The sequence below is a fragment of the Ursus maritimus genome, unplaced genomic scaffold (genome assembly GCF_017311325.1).
Source record: "Ursus maritimus isolate PB19 unplaced genomic scaffold, ASM1731132v1 scaffold_8, whole genome shotgun sequence".
Classification (NCBI taxonomy): domain Eukaryota; kingdom Metazoa; phylum Chordata; class Mammalia; order Carnivora; family Ursidae; genus Ursus; species Ursus maritimus.
In genome coordinates this window covers 20,854,940-20,877,331 of record NW_024426996.1, presented here as the reverse complement: position 1 = coordinate 20,877,331, position 22,392 = coordinate 20,854,940, and the positions used below count along the sequence as shown (strand labels likewise).

Here is a 22,392-nt window from a genome sequence, read left to right as displayed (position 1 = left end):
TGTGAATTTTTAATTTTAAATGGAATTGCAACCACAATCATTACTAAAAGAGCATTCACTCCTAGGGAGGTTTTACAAAAGCCACTAAAAGAATGAGGTAGACAGATGAAAATGCAATGGGTCATCATTTGGGGTTATTTTTATTTAAAAATCGATTGTGCTACTTTTGAAAGAGTTGTTTCTATTACTACTCTTTTTGTGATTGAAAGGTCATCTAATAGTAAGCAGCATAGTAATAGTAAGCTACTTTTTAAATTGCTGGCAAACAGCTTTAAGTGCACTTTCTTTGATTACACTTCCATTTTTTGTTAAACTTGAATTTTCTGAAGCCTTTTATGTACCACTAAGCAAATAACTTTAACTTTTAGTAAACCTGATTTACATGTTTATTGTATTTCTAATTGTTACAAAACATACTTTCTAAAGGAACTTCAATCCTCAAATATAGCTGGGAAACTTTGAGATAGAATCAGTTGCCTTTTTTTTTCTCTTTCTACATCTAATTAAGCACTAACTGATTTTACTACTTTATTGCCTTCACATTGCTTACTCTTCTTATTGACTGAATTCTGTCCCTCATTCACTTTGTTTTGTTTGAAATTTAAAATTATTTTCTTACTGTATTTATCATACCTACTGTTTTAATAATCTGCTTTCTTTAAATGCAATAAATCCCAAATGGATTGCATATTCTTTATAATTAGTGACTTTGGAGTTTTTCATTATTTGTCTTAAATGTTTTGGATGTAGACTTCTATTCAGTTCTCTTATTCAACTACAGACATGAAGCACCTATTATGCTCCAGCTAGTGGAACAGAAAAATGAATAGGATTAGATCTCAGTTCTTAGGGTGAAGCTTACAGTGTAGGATTTAAGCAAGAAAACTTATTGTGCCCTAGCATTTTTGCAGCAGAAATACTTCATAGCACAATTTGTTCAGGCACTACAATGACTGATAATTATAATAATGAAGGTAAGGCAAAAACATGACTTTGAAGCAGCTTTTGAGTGTTTGGCATTGTTTTTGCATTGTGTATAATTTATTTAAGCTTCTTAAAAACTGGTAACGTATATAACTTAACAAATATTTGGTTAAATAAAATATCGTAATCCTTGATTATGTCAGAAAAGAGGCTTTGGCATGTTAAAGAGAAAACCTGTTTGTTGGACTGGTGGACTAAGTTTGGTATCAGGATTGCATTATCTTACGTATTATTTCACAAACTGGAGTCTTTAGATTGGTGGCTTGTGGAAAGATTCATCTTGTTATGAACTTTTTTTTTTTTTGACTTAGTAACATCTAAAGTTACATGGAAGAATAAGGGCTTTGTGTCTTCTTAGTAAATGGTACAAAGTGTGGAACGTACCACTGTTCAAATTGTTATGGTTAACTTCTTTAGAGAAAAAAATATCCTGCAATTAGAGCTATTTATTTTGAACAGCAAATCCCTTTTTAAGGAAGTCCAGCTCTACCATCATCCATAAGATATAATTATTCTTATAGTAAAGGCATGAGCTTTTGAAGTTTTATGTTGCACAAACACAGTTTGCTTTTTACTTCAGATGGTTGGCACTATTGAAATTACATGTATGTTCTGTATAGTGTTTTTGATCCCAGACTTATAAAGCAGGACTAGAGCTTTCATGGCTATCATTCGTACCCTCTAAGGATAGAATTTCCACTTTTCACAAGAGACCCCTATTGCTATTACCTCTCCCTTGTGAAAATGTTTCTGTGAAGGTAGTTTCAGTTTGGGGTCATTATCTCACTACCTACTCAGGAAGTATGGTACAGAATTTCAGGGGACATTGGTAGCCAGTAGCATCTGCACCTCTTTTGAATACAAACACAGTAACTGTGATAATGCATGGAAAAGATACTTCTGTCCCTCCCCGGATAGCTGAGCTGATTCTTCACGCATTTTGGCAGGGCTGGAATTACCCAGAATGATGATGCAGGTGGATACAGATCTACTCAGCTCAGCCACTGGCAGGAATCCAGAGGTGCAGGCTTTGCCCCTTGACATTTAATACAGGGCAAAGGATAGCTCTAGGTAGGTACCTGCCAAATGGAGTTGCACAGCTTTATACGTCAATCACAATCTTCAAATCGGTTACTTTGTCCAGGTAGGATGCCAAAGGATGTGACAGAGATTCCCTGAATCTTCATTCCAGATTCTAAAATATGATTTTGAAGCTGTTATGTGTTATAAAGAACGACAGGCAGCACTTAATATATTTAGTAAACCCAGTTTATTTACATCACACGTATTTTGCCATGCAGCTTACTGAATTGCACTCAGTGTAATAACAAAAAAGACAAGCACTATCTTTTGAAAATGGCTTTATATAGAAAGATAATTGTCTCAAATGAGTTAACTACAACCTTATAAATCACAATAGACAATTTAAAACAGCCATGGATAGTTTTAAAATGTACGTGTAAAGTCTGTAGGTAAAGAGCTTTTATAGTTTACACATTGTAAAATTAAAACCAGTCTATGGTAGCTGAATAGTGTACTTTTACTCTTATTTTAATAAATCTATAAAAACAAAAATAAATATACATTATTACAAGGCTCAGATTTGTAGGCAATTTTTAAATATTCTTTCATGTTAGCAATGTCTTAAAAAATTTGCCAGTAGTGGTATGCACACAGTAGGTGGTCAATAAATGCTGACATACAGAAGTGTTTATAGTTGACAGCAATCTACATTCATTCACTTATTCCCTACTTTATAATAAAATATATCATAGTGAAGATGAAAATGAGAGAGGACAGATCTCTTACAATATTTAACATTTTCATAAAAAGATGAAATGTTCACATGGTATAATTCTCCCTACAGTCAGACTTGTATGCCTTTTAAATTAAAAAAAAACAGTCAAACACAGTATCATTAATTCAGATGGCAAATATTAAATAACTCATACACTCTAACAAAAAACCAGGAATGTTTTTTAAAAATTAAGAGAAAATAGAACTTTAAAAGTTGAATCTTTTTATTTTGAGAAGATTTTATAGTAAAAATGGTACCAGGCCTAAAATAACTAGACTTTTCTATTTTTAAATTAATTAGAACTACTCTCACTGTATTTTATTTGGCTAAAATGACAAAATATCTATTTAAAATCAATAATATCATGTTAAACCCATAAGGTTTGGGGGGAAAGGGGAAAATATATTCTGTTATCATTACAGCAAGTCTTTTTATCACTCAGCATATGGATCCAATTTGTGGCCTTAGGAGGCAAAGTAGCCATTTTCAAAGTAGTGTGTTCCATCATCATAATGGGTACAATACAGCGCCCTTAGCCTATTGGGAGGATTCTCCATGCTGAGATGCTAGCATGGGGAATTTATATTCCAAAAACACTATACTGAAAAGAAACAGAAAATTTTACAGATGCATAAACTGAGGCACATTAAAGTAACATTCCTAATACGAGATGTATAAATGGCAAGGTGGAAACAAGCTTCACGATCACTCAACACTTGTCCTGATATTTAGTAATTACAATTTTCTGAAGATACACCAGTATTTAAAACAGCTCATGTCAACCCATTAAGAAATTTGGATAATATTTTATATTCCAATGAACATGTTTTGTGAGTGACTGCTTCAAGAGGGATTTGATTTATACATATGAAAAGACCAAAGAACAAGAAAAGCATTGTATGCTAGGGCAGTGAGATCTATTTCTTAGATATATACAATAAACAGTAATGCTTCAGGCCCAAATATTAGATAGTGTGTATCAATATACTCTGAGTTGTCAAAAATGCTAACACATGCATAAACAGGGAAAGACTAGAGTACAGGTGAATAATCCTGTCATTGACTGGGGCATCTGCATGACTTTGTTCTAAGGCTTAAGGTTTATTTCAGGGTCAACCCTGGGCCATCTGGACTCTGTGGCCTTGAAAGTAGCACCCATATAACTGGGAACCCCCATCCATCAGGAAATTTAGGACTGCAAATTCAGAGAGGTGAAACTCTCTATTTTGCTACAGGAATTTTGGAACCAAAAATCTGTAATCCACTGGCAAGAGTGCAATTATTATATGGAACTAAGTAATATTCTTTGAAATTAAAAAGCTTAAATGTGAATGCCTTGGTTATTAGACCACAGAATTTGTTGCCTGATCATATAAGCAGTTTTTAATGTGGTTCTTATCTGATGGGAAATAACGACACAAGTTCTTTTCGTCTTAATGCCTCTCTCAACTTAAAGGAGGAAAGGTTTAAAGTTTTTGTGCTAGCAAACTAAAAAATCCAGTGTTCCTAAGGAGAAGAGAGCCTGTAGCTAAAGGCAATCATATCTTAAGTGCCAGTTTCTCACAAACCATGTATTTAAAGGCTAGGCACTACTCAGGACCACTCTCCTAGCTGTGTTAAGCACAGGCTATTGCAACCCTGGCCTTGATGAGGCACTTCAACTTGATCAACTACTGTAAATATCTTCTATTAAAGGAATCACACAGGATGACTCCATTTTATAATGGAGATAAGCCCTTCCTAAGGAAATTAAGCTGGTGTTAAGTAAAACAAATACTATTTCTACACCGGTTTCACATTCACTGTTATTCAGATGTTTCTTAAAAATGTCAACTAATTTTCACTTTCTGTACAAGCAGCAAATTAGTAGTTTTAAGGGCCGTAAAGCAGTTATTACAGATCCCCAAGCATATTTTTCCATTTTTATAAAGTATTACTCATGATATATTAAATAGGAGGGAAAAGGGAAAATCTAATGTGAATCTTAGAAATAGTGGGGTATACAACTCCCCATTACATATTGCTTAACAACTGAATACACCAGGTGGCCATACCTGAATTCACAAATGTGAAACATAGTCAGGGCAAGGCTTGCTGTGTCTGTACTGCATGACATACACTGTTGACTGATGCCACCAATATAACATCACTACTGCAAGGATATGCCATATCTGGTGGCTTGATCCGAGGTAGTTTAGTTGTCCTAGAAGGGAAGGCAGAGAGAAAAGGATATTGATTGTAATATTTTGATATTAAAATAAAAATATATTTTTATCTCTGGCCTTGGAAATACAGCTTAGCAGCAAAGAGATTTTGGCAGTGTCAGAGCACCTGGAGACTGACAGGAGATTCATTCAAACCCACATGTTTTTTAAAAAGGATGAATTCATATTTGGTTCTAATTTTTTAAGGACGCTGGATTTTAGAAATACTATTCCAAGTGTGTCTTCCAAATCTACTTTGGTTAATCTCAGGAATTCGATCTTCTGTCTTCCCTGTCTCCTGTCTTATCTGTCTGGATATATATGCCATGGACTAATTCACAAAATGTAATTAGTATGCCTTCATTAACTAAGGCTGATTAGTTCATGTACAATTTAGAACTATTTCTCTTTGTGCTTAAAGTTTAAATTCCAAGGAGATTAAATAATTAACATGTGGGAAGCTGCTTGAAAAAGAACAAAATAAAATACAGAGCTATAGAAATTTAAATGTACATCTCTTTTCCTTACTCATGGTGCTTCTATGGCCATGTAATGTAAATATTCTCCAACCACTGTCCCTGTCTTTTCTTACCAAGAGAAACAGTATGGTATGTAGATTTTAAAGTATAAGTCCGCACAATCCTTTCTGTAGGGGTTCCTTGCCTTTTTTCGGTCCCACAGCACACTTTGACAGTCTAGTGAAACCCACAGACTCATTTTCAAAAGCACGAAGTACAGAGGGTTACAAAGAAAACTGATTATATTGTCATACAAGTATCATAGATCCACTTAATTCTGCCCATGGACACCTTTGAGGATCTTTGGACCCCATCAAATATCATTGTGCTGTTTCTGTATTTTTAAAAATGTAACTGAGCTGAAAGTAAGTTCTTGGGTGTCAATTTGTTGATTTCACAGCATTCACCCACTATTCTCACCACTGCAGGTCTCTCTCTACAGCCAGGTCATAAATGGGGACTGGTGAGACAAGGTTTCTAAGCCACTCATTCAAGAGCATCTGAGACTATCACTTTTATCTGTGAAGACTTTTTATCTCGTATGGTCTCCATGTCTCCGCTGCTCCACTGTGCCTGTTCTCCACCACACACTCTGCTACACGGGGCACGGTTCAGGTCAAGCTCATCTGGGAGAAAAGTTAAGTTACATAACATTTGACCTTTTATAGGGATCCTATGTTAGACAACTGGAAACCTCTGATACGAATATTTTAAGGCATAAAAACACTATGGCCACAATTATGTAGTGTAGAAAAATTTCATGGTTCAATTTTCTATGTGTACTTGTCATGAACAAATTAGTAATAAAAGAATTATTAATAAAGTGATATAAAAATGTATTTTGCCAGAACTGTTTTCTGAGGAAAGTTCTGGCCCTCCCTGAAAGGATGGGTGGTCTTCAATGAAGGGACATGTCCTAGTTATCTTGAATCCTAGTGTTTACACTCAGGTGGTTCTTTCTACTCCACTCTTACTCAAAACTCACTGGTGAGAAACGAGTGCACAGAAGAATGCCAGAGGTTCTGTGCTCTATTCATTCTCTAGATCAGGGCTTCTCATCCTTTTTCTTCCCAACATACATCATGAGTGGCATAACCCTATCTTCAATTTACTGTGGAAGAGATTCTTAACCCAGGAAGGAAGGACAAGTTTGCAGTTTGAATTTGAACCATTGCCCTACTTCTAGCTCCTCAAACCAAAAAAATCACTGCTCTATGAACTCTGTTCTTGACTCAAACCAAAACTCACCTGGACTTACGTCATTCTGTCCCTTACTGAATCACATTACCCATTTATGGGACTGAGGTCGAGGGACATCATCATAATAATAGCTGCTGACATGTATTGAGTGCTTACTACTTGTGAGGAACCTTGCTCAGTGGTTCCTGCACATTTTCTCATGTAATCCTCACAATAGCGCCATGAGAAAAAGTAGTATCGCCATGCTCAGATGAGGAAATGAGCTGAAAAAGTGCAAGTAACTTATTTAGCTCATGTAGCTAGTAAGTGGGTGATGTGGATTTGAACCCAAGCAGTCTGACTCCAGACCTACGTTCCTAAACAAGCAAATACATGTTTTGGACAACATTATTAGCGTCCTCTTAGTTATTTTCTATCAAATGTCATTTTTTTCTGGACTGAAGAATCAGGGAAATCTGTCCTATTGCGTTACTAGCTTGTGTATGTCTTGCGGATGTGAAGACCCTTAACTTATATTTTTTTCCCCTTAGTACAGGGTACCAGGAAGCTGAAAGGCAGATTGGTGGTCTTTACCTATTTTTAGAACCTCATGATGGACATATGGTGAAGTGATCCTAACCCTGGCTTCTTTTCATTATCTTATTTTCCTCTCTTATTTCTTGTTTTGTGGATCTCTCTCTATATAAATAATTTTTTAAGATGAGTTGGTATATAAAGAAGTCAATGGTAATTGATAATTAGTATTCCACAAAAAAAGCAGTGGTTAGGAGAAGATTCCCAGCTTTGTCACCAGCTTATAACTGGGAAATGGTGGTGACCTCATCTACTTCACTCAACTCATGGTGAGGAGGAAAGGAAGTCTATGAAAGCCCTTTGAAAGTTAAGCTTTTAGATAACATTTGACAATAGGAGAGCCATTCTATAACCAATAATATTGAAAAAAATCTAACTTTTGATACTCTGAAGCATACACTTCCACCATATTTAGAATAAAGTCACGAGATCACTATAAAAGTGATACTTACCTGGAAAGTACCGTTCTGGAACTTTGGAAATGTAGAACAGGAAAGCAAGAAGAGCAATCACGTACATCACAATTACACGGGGTGCAAAGTCCTGAAAAGCAAAACATTTTTTTCACAGATCTTTTTACTCTGACTGAATTCCTAATTTATTATGAATCTAATTCACAGATTAGGTAGAATTCATAGGTGGAATTTAACCTTGTTAAATCTCAATTGCTTTTGTACAGTCTCCAATTATAGAAACCCTGCTCTCAATACTGTAGGAAACAGGGATGCCTGGCTGGCTCAGTCGGTGAAGTGTCTGACTCTTGGTTTTGGCTCAGGTCATGATCTCCGAGTTGTGAGATCGAGCTCCTGTCAGGCTCCATGCTCATCACAGAGTCTACTTGGGATTCTTTCTTTCCTTCTTCCTCTCTGTAGGAAATGGCCCACAGGAGTGGAACAGAGTACTCTAAAGGCAAGAGTACTAAAGGAGCTAGAACTTTAACATGGTTGAAGGTCCTAAGGACACCCAACTCCAACTATAACATAGATGCATGGGCGGAATGCATATGGGGAACGGAGTTAGCTGAATAAGCAAAAAAACTGAAGATAAGGGACTTGTAGCTAGAAAAGACACAAGAGGTTGGGAGCACCTGGGTGGCTCAGTCGGTTAAGCGTCTGCCTTTGGCTTAGGTCATGATGCTGGGGTCCTGGGACCGAGCCCTACGTCAGGCTCCCCGTTCAGCGGGCAGCCTACTTCTCCCTCTCCCTCTGCTGCTGCCCCTGCTTGTGCTCACTCTCTCTCTCAAATAAATAAATAAAATCTATTAAAAAAAAGAGGTTTGGCCCAACAATGAAATCTGTCCACCAACCCAGATAAATGGTCTTCTTGAATACTACTATATGAAGCAGTCCATCTCTCAGCTCTAATTGGAAAGCTTTTCCTTGCCCTAAGAAAATTAGCCAGCTAAAATTTGTACATATTGTTCCTAATTCTGGTTATATACCTAATTCACCAAGAAGCCATTTAAGAAATAAAGACAGATTACTTCTCTCTACAAATATTTGAGAATTATTATGGCCCTCCTGAAATTCTACATTCTTAGACTAATGAACATGAGATTTCTCATTCTAGAACACAACCGCACCCTGCTTCCCAGGATTAGCCCTTCTGGAACTTTTCATCTTCAATTAAGTCTCTTTCTCTTTCCCTATCTTTTAAAAATTACAGCTTATTGGAGAATTTCTCGGGAAGTCTCCCTCTGCTTCTTCATTGGAATGATCTGTGATCACATTAGATTTCCATCTTTCAGAACCACTATTTTCCTAAACCATATTTCTATTGTAAGATTTCTGAATGCAGGAAAGCTCCCATATTTTTCTGAATTTCTCAAAAATCTGGTTTAATAGGTCTGGTTCTCTTTATCATTAGAAGCTTAAAAGGGATGTGTTCACTTCGTCTCAAATTTCGGTTCCTTCTATGTCAATAACCAGTTATTCATTTCCGGTTAGAATTAAATCTAGAGTTGTGTTTCACCATTGTATTTTCTTTAACTTATACTCAGGGAATTAAAATTGGTAGAGAAATGATGTTTTCAGATATCAGGATCACTAAGTTCCTCATCACTACTGTCTCACTTTCTCCCAATTTCTTATTCTTATGAAGAAAGCATCACCCTGTTCTCAAGTTGACAAAGTGGTCAAATCATATCGCTCAATTTGCTATATCACAGAATTTCTTTTCTTCCTAGTTTTATACCCAAACGCTTTCCACCATGCTGTTGCCAACTTCATGCAAGTACATATAAGCTTACTATTAGTTCTCCCGTCTTCTAAAAAAATATGATCCTTTTGAATAAAACCTGCATTTAAATCCCCATATTCCAGACAAAGGTCCCGTTGCAACAAGTGTATATTATTTCTGCTAAATTTCCTGGCATATTTACTGATGTTAAAAATTTGTAAGTTTACTCTCAAGTGCATCCTTAAAGCATTCTTATATGGATCTCTGAGATCTTAAGTCTTATTTCTAATCCCCTTCTCAAGTATACTGAGGTGTTCTCACTGAGCTACCTCCTAAATGCACTCCGACTTGCCCCATAATACCTTACTCTAAAAGCTCTTCTTTTACTTCCGAGTATATTGTCCTTGGTGGGTGGGACATGCTCTCATGGCTCCAGCTACCAATAACTATTTTCAAATCTTGATCACTAGTCTCAAACTGTGACCTAAATTCCAACTCCATCTCCACCTTTACATCCCACTGGTGCCTCAAACTCTACAGGCCCAAGGAAAAATCTTTCCCAGCTCCTTTTTCTCCATAAAAATCAATCAATTACTCCTAGTTCCATATTTGTGTTATCACTGGCATTATCCTTGCCATAGCTAACAAAGCTGGAAATGTGGAAGTTCTCCTCCACTGATAAGGACTTGGGTATTTATACATTCAGGGTAGAAGAAGGAGAATTAAGAACGTATCATTTGCAGAAAGACATCTCGGGAAAAAAACAGTAGTTACACTTCTTCCTGCAAGGCATGCTTATTTATATTGATGTGAACATTATGGCATTAATATGCAATTATAAGTGTTTTCTCAAATGACAGAGACCCACCTACCTGGTCTGATTACAGTACTTTACCCAAAATGAATAAAACTGAAAGGACAAAAAAAATGAGAGAAATATTGACTACATTCAATCTACCTGTACAATAGGAGCACCGATTCCTCCATTGAGCCAAACCCAGTGAAGGGTGGGGATCACTCCGTATCCCGACACGGAACAGAAGATGATAGAGCGGAGCCTCTGCCACTGCTGGGTGAGGTAATTGGGATGGATCTGCGCAAAGAACACTGCCAGGATCATAGCAAGCACTGTGATCAAGTACACTTGACGCCAATACTATAAGTAAAGGAAATCCAATTGTAATTGTTACTAAAAATAAGAGAAGGAAAAGAGCAATTCTGGCTTTACACTATACGTTCCAAACTTATGTGGTTTTTTCATTTCTAAACATAATTAACTTCCTTCCTTAAAACACTGCATGTTCCATACAACTGTTAGGTTTCTTAGGATGACAGTGAGCTGGTAGAAACCACATTTATTCACACAGAAGCTTTTTCTGAGTACCTATTATGTGCCAGGGACAATTTAAGTCCTGTAGAAACAAAGCTGACTATGACACCGACTCTCCCAGTGGGTGAGCTCATAGACTATGGGAGGGGCAGACATAAGCAAATGATTACAATCCAATGGTAAATACTGTAACTGAGCTGTGAACAGAATGTTGTAGAGCCAAGGGCTGGGGGGGGGGGCGTTTGCTACCTGGAGTAGCTAATAAATGCTTCACAAAGGAGATGGTATCTAAGCAGATGATCTTAAGGAATATATATGATTGTGTGGGAAGAGGGAGTTCTCAAGGAAAAGGAACAGCACACACAGTGGGAAGGTTCTGAGAAGGGAGGCTGAAAGGCAGGCATACTGTCAGGCTAAGGACTTGGAACTTTAACATGGTGGCACTGGGGGAATAGCAGGTTCTTTAAGAATAAGATGACAGGCCTGCTTTTCAAACTGACTTACTAGATAACTCTGACATCGGTGTGAAAAGAAAGCAGTGACGGGAAGCCAGCTAGGAGATATTAGAATTGACTCAAAGAAGGGGATGGAGGCTTCGACCCTCGTTGAACAAGGAAGACACAGACGTGAACAGCAGTTTCGGGAGACTTTTTAAAAATAAACTCAAATCTTAATGGTTGACTGAATGCGTGAGAAGAGGATGGCGAAGACTGCTTCCAGTACGAAAGGCCATGCAAATGGCTTCTACTAATGAAGCAAATGAGCAAAGATAATCCAGGTGTCATGTGTGGGTGTGGGAGAGCGAATGGGAAAGCATGAAATGTGCATTTAAAATATGTGACGTTTGAAGGGCTTACAGAATATTTAGGTATCTAAATGAGCAGCTGAAGCTCAAAAGTGAGCCTTACATACAGCGGAGCTCTTCAGCTGGGCTCTAAGGACTTCTGTGGGGCTATTAGCTTCCTGAAATCACATGTCAAATTGTTTGGTTAGTCTGTGCCCAAATGTACACCCTCTGGATGGAGGGTCCAGAGTTCTCAACCTCGTTCTCAAAGCAGCCTGTGTTCCTTAAAAGATAAAGACCCACCATAGCAACTGAATATTTGGAAATGACTGGGTACCAGCGGAAAGAAAACAATTTTTCCTTTAAATGATCATTAGCTGCAGTGGTTCTCTTTTCTTTTGGGAGCCTAGCTTTTCTAAAAAGAGATTTATAAGAAGTGTCCCACTACTCTCTTGAATTATCAGGTATGTTTAGGAAAATGTAAACAGAAAACAGGTTAGCTTTCAGAGGAAGAAAGAATAAGTAAAACAATTCAAATATGACAATGACTGCACTCACAAGCTCCTAGTTATCAGCTTATTCCAAATTTTCAAAAAGATATAAATGGTTTCATGCAAAATGAGTAAGTGAAAGCTGAGCAGATATGAACAATTTATTACTAAAATCAAATCAATTTACAAGGTTAACTGCTTATATATTTAATTAAATGCTTATGTTCTAAAGTAATTAGGCCTAAAAAGTAAATGGCTCATATGTAAGTGTCTACAATCAAAAATTCTCTTACTTCAAACCAAACTTAGGATTTTTCTCTTTGCTAGTTTTACACTTTACCTTTACTGGCAGTTATCTCTGTTATTGTGCAGAGACAAAGGTCCTACTTAAGAATTCCCAAGGCAGAGGAATCCTGTGCTACAGCCAATCTTCCCAGTATGTGAAGGTTGGGGAGTATGGCTCGGAGCACCTGCTACATGCGGAGGGCTTGTGGAGAGGACAGGCTCTAGCCCTTTGTGAACAGGACTACAAGTACCTAGTATGGATACTGCCCCTGTGCAGCTCTGTCCTGGCTCTGAAAGGGAGGGAAGTAAGGGACGAAAGAAAAAGAAAACAGTGAGGTAGGAGAGCAGGAGGAAGAGAGAATAGAGCTGATGAGGACTTTCTGAATGGGAGGGCTTGAGATGTACTGAGCCCAGTGGGAGATGCAGTTTGCCTCCTGGCTGGGACATGAGGTGATGAGACAGAAGGCCATACTCACTAGTTTGGCGGGCCGATATTTTTAAGTCAGGTGCTACATAATTCAATAGCAGTGTTTCAAACGCTGCTTTGCACAAGGCAACAACTGACTTTTGTGACATCAGAGTCAGAAAATAGAGCTGATCTTGAACTCAGATACGTATTTGTTAAAGTCACTCGCCACCCAACTGGTCTGTCTCTACGCTTACCTCCAAATATAAGACCAAAGAAAGGAAAACATATTTCTTATGAAGAATTGGTTCAACATGCTTACAAACAGATCCTTTATTTTTTTCACTGAGAGAGGAGTAAAGGATCAGGGAAAATGGAAAGCAGCAGCCAGCATCATAATTTTATCAAGTGCTAACTTTAACTTCAGTACTATAAACATAAAAATAAAAGATATGCAATGTGAGGACTCATGTAGCTATATGGATTTAGTGGAAACGTTAATAATTTAGTGTTTACATCCGTTTTAAGAAAATATCTTTAAATATTTATTTCAATGGAAAATTAGTAAAATGAGTATGGATCTGGTAACAGATATTAGAGATCACAGGGCACTTTTGAAAAATGAGTTTATACATACACAAGACTCTTATTTCCTTTATAAGTTAATTATGTGTTTATTCCGAAGTTCAAAGGAACCATGGCAAGAAAGCCCAAGACCTATGTGAAAGGGAGAAGGTAAAATGTTTTAAGTTACTTACGTTATTACAATAAAATGCATAAAATACCCCGGAGACATAGCATCCCAGTATTCCAATAGAAATTCCTGCATAATCTAGTGCCATCCATCTTCGACAGGTTTTTTCTGATCGATGGCAGGAAAAAAGATGATAGCCCACAGAGCAAAGCATACAGACCTATGGAAAATAAAACAAATCTTAGCAAAGTGAAACAAAAAGAAATTAAAGCAACTCATGTGTGATGTTCAGGGAAATGGTTAGGTCAAGCCCAGGCTTTCTGGCCAAATAGACTTGAACCTGGATTCTGGCTTTGTGCCACAGGGCAAGCCATCTCATTTCTCCAGGTCTCAGGTTCCTTATGGGTAAAATAGGGTAACAGTAGTAAAGAAAGAAATTTAAAATGGTAGATATTTTATAATATAAAAATTTTGAGTGAGTAGCACAGCAGTTGAAAATTATATAATGTTAATGTTTCCAAATATTAATCGAGGCTTATTTGGATTCACAAATGAGTTTCCTTTTAAAAAAGTACCCACCAGAAGTAATCCATGTCCTTAAAAAATTAATCGAAGAACACAGAATTATTTAATGTAAAAACATAAGCTCCTCCCACTTAATCTATTCCTCAGCAGTAGCTCCTGATAACATTTGTTACGTGTCCTTCTAGATAATCTAAAAGGAATGTATCAAACACCTATGATATGTAAGTCCACATGTACACAGACACACGATACGTACTTTTTAATCAAATGGAATCACATAATACATTCTGTTGTACAATTTTTCTTTTCACACTTAAGACGCTATGTCTGTATGAGATTTCATTGTATAGAGTTTACTTTTGGGTCGTGAGTTAAACACAGCTTTGTTGTGTTCAAGAAAAAATAATTGTGACTTATGCTGACTTTATATGCTGCCAAACTGAGAGCAAAGCTAATCTGATTCAAGCAGCTGCTCTGAAGATTGACAAGGTTTCCATGGCTGACCTCCCTCCAGCCATTAAATACCTGCTGTGTGTCATACCCTGGGGATACAAGGATGTGACCTCTACTGTCTGAAATATATTCCCGAAACAAGTGGACATACAAGTGGGGATGTAAGAAGTCACAGTGAGAAAATAGAGGGGGGAAGGGACTGGTTTGTGGGTATATGTGTGCATTTGTTTGGTGGGTGAAGTGATGGGGAGAAGAGCTTCACAGAAGGGCTGCCACCTGGCTGGATCTTAAAAGGTTGTTCCAGCACTCATCAAGAATATAAATAAAGGTGACAACATATTTATTGGAGGGTCCACAGGAAAAGCAGTGTACTGAGAAACACAGAACCATTTAGGAATGTCACAGGAAATTCATAATACAATTATGACAAGTCCTATACCTCAGAGAGTTTTAACGTCAAAATTATGGGCGAGGTGTGATACTACTGAAGATTTTAAGTGTAGCCTTAATGGAAAGGCTAAGATGGGAGGTTACAAAAGTAGCCCTGGAGAGCAATGACAAGAGCCTCTAGTAAGCCAGTGATGGCGGGGATGCAGCAAATGGCACAGATAAATGATACGAAACACAGATAAATGATATGAAGTAGGTCAAAATGATCAATATTTTGTAAGCAACTGCTCAGGCAGAAAAATGGTCAGCTAGCCAGTCTGTAGTCTGGTCATTAAACAAACCTAATCAGGTCCCACAGCTTCAATATCAATATTCAAAACAATGTACCTAGCCACAATGTCATTTGTTCATTCATAGTCTAAAATCTTCATCAGTCCGTGGCTTTGGCTATGAAGCCACAAGTCAGAGTTCACTGACCCAATTAAACATAAACCTCAGAGGCTTGGTTATTTGTTTGTCAGATTATCCTTGAGATTAAACACAGTAAATCCAGAGGACACGAAGGTGTGTATTCTCGTTGACAAGGAAAGATCTCATTGTCACAATGCTGACTGACACAAAACAGTAAGCAGAGATGATCATAGCTCAGGAGATCGGCAGGTAAGGGGGAGGCAGCTATGCATACACAAATTTCAAATGTGGCTATCTCTGGAAAGTGGAAATTCAAATGGCTTTTCTTTCTTCCATACGCTTTTTTGTTTGTTTGAATTCCTACAGGAGTCTATTTTATAGTAATAGTAAGAAACAACAGTAAAGCTAATTTCATTATGAAAAGGAAAATAAAGAGAAAAATGACAATTTTCAAAAGGAAATTAAAATATATAGTGTTAACAGAGAACACTGAGTTTTTAAAAAGTAAACCTATGCTTAGTATGTTCTGTTTTAAAGAAATGTGTTATTATTAGAATTCTTTAAAAAAACTGACTGAAAAATTATCTGGCAAATTGAGTTTGGTTTCAGTTTTCTGGAAAGCTTCCTTCTGTGGATTATCTTACTCCATCAACGTAGACAGAAAATTAGAGTGTGACATCCTATATCTCATCTCCTTGGCATGATAACCAAATACTTTAGGATCTGGCTCCTGCCTCCCTCCAGCCTCATCTTTCTCCATTCTCCCACGAGCCAAGCACAAAGGCCAACCCCTACATGTCCAGGAAGTGTTGAACTGTCTCTTGCTTCTGGGCCTTTACACAAATTACTTTTATCTGCTTAAATCCCTGCCTCACTCTCCCTCCCGCCCTCCTACCTGGGTGACTTGATCTTTATGACAGGTTGATTTTGTTCAGCACTGTATTCACGATGCCTAGCTGAGTGCCTGGATGGAGATCGTGGAACTTAATGCAAATGAACTGAATTTAGGGAAAGGCATTCCTGGATTCTACTCTTCCCTAAGACAGAAAGACCTCTGGGAAAGTTCAAAGGCCCTGAAATTACATTCTACTACTCAGAATGTACTCTTAATCTACTTGGTGGGAAAGTACTAAGCATATAAAATGGTAGAAGTGAAAGAGAAAAAATGTTATGCCTTTTAAAAATTAAATGTAAATCCATCTTTTTTTTTTTTTTTTTTCTTTTTTACAGAGGGAGAGAGGGAGAGAGAGAGAGAGAATCCTAAGCAGGCTCTACACGTAGCACGGATACCCAACGTGGCGTTCGGTCCCAAGACCATGAGATCATGACCTGAGCAGTAATGAAGAGTCAGACGCTTAACTAACTGAGCCACCCAGGTGCCCCTAAATGTAAATCAGTCTTAATTTGTGGTTTATCATGCTCCCTGCTGACTCTAAGAATTTGAGAAAATTGAGCCAACAAGTTATAAATTTAATTTCATAAAAATAAAAACAACAGAGATGGCAGTGTTCAGTAGGGAAGATCTGCTGTCTTTAGCTGTGGTTAGCATCTTGATGCCTTTGGCAACTTGTACAGTGTATAACAAAGATCACTGCACTAGCAGCTAGCACGGGATTGTACTGTCCTGCTGAATAATCCTGAGCAAGTCACTGTAACATTTTGGGTTTTTCTTCATTGGCAGTTGTAATTATTTCAGTTTTTCAGTCCTGCAATGCAATGTTTTCTTAAGACAATATGAAGATTAATATGCTCTCCCTGAACTGACGTCAGTTGTGGCTGGATGGCGAAGGAATAAAGGGCAGGCCTCGGGGTAGAGGAAAACGTGGGATTTTCAAAGTAGATACTATCCATATAATTAACAGTAGAGTATAAACCAGTTTTGCTTATTAATGGTTATTAAGAGCATCTTCGTCTATAAGATACATCTAAAAATTAAACTATAAAGAAACTGATTAATTTCTATTTTAAAACTAGAGATGGATTCTAAGAGATGTTTAGGCTGCAATCAGGACAAAATGAGTATACTTTAAAAATACTTAAAGAAAAAATAATTTTCAAATAATAATAATAATAAAAATACAAGAGTATTCTTTCCCTCAATGAAATTTAAAACATTATTCCAGAAACCAGAATTAGGAAAAAAGGGGAAGGGAGACGTTCCCAATGTGTTTTTAGTTATTTAACTCTGAAGTTTTAACTTCAGTTGAATGATAAAGGTCTGAAATTAAGTGATGTATCATGAAAGCAACATCTGTGCACCTTTCAAATGGTAGCCACAGGTGAACTTCAGGGAGTGCTGGCCTATATTTGGAGGAAGGGGGGGGGGGGTGATAGCTTTTAATTTTTATGTTTTTCTGTACTCTCTGCATTTTTTCTTAATTTTGAAAATGTCAGCAGGATTTCAGTCCACATTTGTTTTCTTCTTTAGAATTATTTGTTTTTAAAACTATTACATATAACTTTTAAAGGAATTTTACAGATCCTTGAAGAAAAATGAAAGTGCTGGGGAACTAACAAATATAAGAGGTAGAAAGGAGAAACTGAAAGTATTTGAAACCAGGCAAGCGTAAAAAGACCAAAGGAAATAAACATTAAAGCAATAGAAAAGATCATTACTAGCAAAACAAGACATTAAAATTAAGACAGTATGGAAAGAAATACAGAAATCACAGACATATAAATAGGAAAAAGATGGGAAATCTTCTGAAAAAAGTTTTAAGCAGTAACTGGTGTTCTATCTCAGCCAGAAAATAGAGTACAGAGGTTCCTATCCTTATATTAAATCTTAAAACAGAAATCTCTAAAAAGGGAAGGAGAAAAGGAAAGGCATTTTCTCAATCTTAAGAATCTATTGGACTTCAAGTATACTCTAACAGTAAAGTCCAAATATACTCTCATAAAAACATTTTTGCTGCTTAAATTATGAATTAGCTAACCTATATGTTATTTTGGGACTCTTTAAAGCAAGTGGTGGCTGTGACGTTAAGATCGCCTGCCCAAGCTTGTCTGATTAAAGTTCTCTTTACCAATAATAATGTTTGTGAAATGACTTACCTGGAAGCAGAAAAGACAAATAGAACAAATTACAAAATCTTCTCTGGACGCACTTGCCGAAGGTAATACTGATGTCATGTCATATATTCCCAGGGTAAAGAAGAGAAAAAAACCCAGCAAATGACTCCAGATGTTTACGGTCTCATTAGATAAAATAAACAAACTGGAAAACAAACAGACATGCATCTCAGATTCATATTGACTTCCTCACCATCAGCATTTAGAAGGTTAGGGGCCGTTTCGGGGGCAGTTAGCTAACACTTGCTACTTTAAGCCCTTAACCCCATCTTTGCTTTTGTAAATACGATATCTCACTTAGTTTAATTGATCTTTAGGTTCTTCCACGTCTCCACCAACCCTGAGATCTTAGAGCTTTTTTGGTGCTTACCTCTATTGTCATATTTACCATTTCCTTCCTTATCTGAGTTATTTATGTATAAATTCCATCTCATCCTCCAGCCTATCAACTCCCTGATGGCTGGCACCATCCATTTTTATGATACCACTGTCCCAAGCAGAGCGCCTTGCTCAGATTAGAAGCTAAATGTCTACAGAAATGATTGTGCAGATTAAACTAAATGTGAGCTACCATACTTTCATGTTCAAAACAGGTATCTGAAAACATGCTAAGTTTAAGGTTAGGCACAAACTTAAAATACCTTTTTAGTACTCATTAAAAGCAAAGCTAAACAGACTCGAGAGAAGCAGAATAAATACAAACTGTTCCACTGGAAATGTCCTTTAAGATAGGCATGCTAGAACAGCTTTGCTGTGGTTGTGTGAAACCAAACTAGTTCCTAGGTGGCATGAGTTCCTCCTTTTTAGGTACAATAGGTTACTTTTAACAGCAGTACTATTTGCTCACTAAATGCCTGACTGGTTTGAGTTTAAGTAGCCTTAACAGCACAGGTTAGTGCAGAGTGTACCACACCAACCAGGAGTCAAGAGGTTCACTGTCCCTCCACTCTCCCCCTCAGCAACAAATTAGCTTTGTGATCATAAGCAAGTCACTTAGCCTCTCTGGCTCAGTTTCTTCATCTACAAAACAAGGGAGATGGACTAAATGCTGCTGCAAGTCCCTTCTAGCTCCTTCATTTTGTGAGATGTTTCCCTAGCTGTGGATAGAACTCATCTGATTACTTACTGTTTAAAATTCTCTTGCATTTCTCTTACAAAATCTAATCTTTTTGTTTGAATTAAGGTCTTTGACATTCACTGGTTCAGATTCCTTATTAATAAGCATTAATGTATAACTCTAACTTACTGAATTTGTAGGAATCACCATGGTTCTCATTTTCCCATTTTTACACATCATAAACAGACCAGGGTCTCACACTATCCAACGATCATCAAGAATAAAGTGAAACTTCTTCTCATGAATTTCAGGCTTTACCCTGTACAAAGCACCAAGTATACAGACTACTTATATTGGGGCAGGGGTGAGGATGCAGGAATGTGAAGGAACACATCTAACTAGAGGACTTGTTTGATGATCAATACTCTGCTCTGCCTATTGCCTCAGAACCTTTCACTTTGTGAAATCCAGTATAACCTGATTAACTGAACTGAGAGGCACAAGCTTGGCATGCTCCTTCCAACTAACAGTGTTGGCAGGACAGCTGTGACATACAAAACCTCTCCTTATATCCAAAATCTGTCCTGGTCACTCTTGACAGCTAAAAGAAGAGAGGGCAAAAGCTGAGCTGGGAAAAGACAAGCTGGAGCACTTGGAAGAATATTCCCTGTAGAGAATCTATTCTTACTCTGTGAGAAGTTATGCTTCTCTGTTCAGCTTCAAAATCAATAATCATGATGAAAACAAGTCACCATTAATTGAGTGCCTGTTTGGCGCCATGCCCTGTGTAGCATTTTATACACACGATCTCATTTAATCCTTAATATTTTTTGAAGCAAGAATTGTGATTACCCTTGTTTTTACAAAAGGGTAAAATAAGATTCAGAGAGGTCAACCTTTGTTCAAGGTCCTGAAATGGTTAAATGGCAGATCTGGATACCCAAGTCTTTTTGACTCAACAGCCCAAGATCAAAGCACTGTATGTATTTCACTTCTCAATCCATGAGATTTGGACACTAACATCAGAATGCAGAGGACTACTCCTATGTGGGTAATAAAATACTTGAGGTAATTCACTACCTGTTCTGTCCTTGTGGAACTTCACCTCCATAGCAGGGCCCTGATTTCTTGTATAACAACTTATGCAAAGGAGACACTGGGGAGGCAAATAGTACTCAGGATTCAAATTGGGAAGGCCTGTGGGCCATCCACTGAGTAGGGATGGGCAGAATGTCACCTTGTGACTGTGAGTCCAAAACACTCTCAAGGCAGGGCAGAAAGAACTGGGGAAAGACCATGCTGAAAAGAAGACCAAGAATCAGATGTGTGATTGCTTCTTGAGCAATTCAACAGCCTACATTCCAGCACTAGAGTTTGTCACTACAGAATCCTAGAATTAACCAATATCTGTACCTTAATTCTCTTAAAGTGGAGTTCTAAATTTAAGTACATAGAGTTTTTAAAAACTTTTATTTATTTATTTGACACAGAGAGAGACAGCGTGCACAAGTAGGGGGAGAAGCAGGCTGAGGGAGAGGGAGAAGCAGGCTTCCCGCTGAGTGGGGAGCCTGATGCGGGGCTCAATCCCAGGATCCTGGGATCAGGACCCGAGCTGAAGGCAGACACCTAACCAACTGAGCCACCCAGGCACCCCCATATACAGTGAGTTTAACACAAAGCTATTCTAAGAACCAGAACACTGATTTTTTGGTTTTGTTTTTTAAAACCCAGGCTTTCAAGGGACTCATGGTTTTAAAGGTTTAGATGATAAAGAAATTCCTTTCTTAGAAATGCTTCTAGGGTGCTCTAGTGGAGGGTGGTGCCCATTACAGTCTCTCTTGGCTATAGTCCTTTTCCTACACAGCGTTTTCACAATGGTTATTATGCAATAGAGTAATTACCTCTTTAATGTGTGTCACTCAGACCAAACCTTAGTGGTTTCATGAGAACAAGGGCCATATCTGCTGTTCTCTGCATGACCTGGTATAGTGCCTGGCACCTAGGAGGGGCTCCATAGTATCTGCTGAATGAATGAGTCAGGATCCTGTTTCTCTGGGATATATATATACACACACACACATATATATATACATATATGTGTGTGTATGTGTGTGTGTGTGTGTGTGTGTATATATATATATATATATATGGCAATGTGAACCTGTTTTCTATTATATTAATATAATTTCCTATTATATACCATGTTGGGCATTTCTCTGGCCCAAACCATCTGAATTTCCATAGGGCTGATCTAAAAATAAACAAAGCTCAGGTATACACTGGGGCAAATATCACTTGGCCATTGTTAGTGGCGTCAAGTCCAATAAGCACCAAATGCGATAAAGGATGTAGAAGCTCTCCGTAAACTGCAAAGCGCCATAGGAGAAACTGCTATTAATTAAAATCACTGTTAACTGTCATTATTATTCCGTGGATCAAGCACCCAGGTGGGGGAAAAAGATAACTAGAGGAGAGAGATGGCAAAAAGGAATGAGAAGCATGGGGCAGTTAGGAAATGACTGGGAGGCTCCTGTTCCTGGGAAAGCAGCAGGAACCCAGACAAAAAGGGTGTAGGTGGGGAGGAGGGGCTGCCGGCGCGCCCCCCGAGGCGCGCCCCGCGGAGGCGGCAAGACTGTACCTTTTGATACACAGCCTGGAGGGCAGGTAGGCCCGGTAGCCGTCGGTGATGTACGGGTTGTCCTTGAGGGACACGGGGATCTGCTCGTAGGTGTAGAGCCGGATGCCGCGGGGCACCAGGACGGGCCAGTACTGGTAGCTGCCCAGCTCTATATAATGCGCGCTCTTCAGTAGCTTCTGATGCATCCTTCCCTGCCGCCGCCGCTCCCCCTCTGGGAAGCTCGCCCAGGCCCCGCCTCCCCGGGGAGGGGGCTTCGCCGCCGCCGCCCCCGCCCCGGAGCCCGCGAAAGCAGCGCGAGGTCCTACGGTCCCGCCGCTGCCCAGGCCCCGCTCCGCGCTCACACCGGCCGGCCGCCGCCGTCAGCGCCGCGGCGGACCCGGCGGCGTCGCAGCCTTCTCTGA

The 22,392-nt window shown here is 38.3% G+C and overlaps 1 protein-coding gene across 2 annotated transcripts; it reads right to left on the bottom strand.

The window, feature by feature from the left end:
• Positions 1 to 793: 793 nt before the first annotated feature.
• Positions 794 to 22,306, bottom strand: PAQR3 (progestin and adipoQ receptor family member 3). 2 transcript variants are annotated; one of them, XM_040625286.1, is made up of 7 exons: positions 21,992 to 22,306; positions 18,279 to 18,441; positions 13,510 to 13,665; positions 10,414 to 10,611; positions 7,730 to 7,820; positions 4,837 to 4,985; positions 794 to 2,179 (listed from the first exon to the last, which is right to left on the bottom strand). In XM_040625286.1, exons 1-6 carry the CDS (start codon positions 22,174 to 22,176, stop codon positions 4,843 to 4,845), a joined length of 936 nt encoding a protein of 311 aa, XP_040481220.1. In that variant the 5' UTR covers positions 22,177 to 22,306; the 3' UTR covers positions 794 to 2,179; positions 4,837 to 4,842. The 2 variants fall into 2 exon arrangements, with proteins under 2 accessions (XP_040481220.1, XP_008691571.2); XM_008693349.2 differs by lacking the exon at positions 794 to 2,179 and having other exon boundaries at positions 2,238 to 4,985.
• Between the last annotated feature and the right edge of the window lie 86 nt (positions 22,307 to 22,392).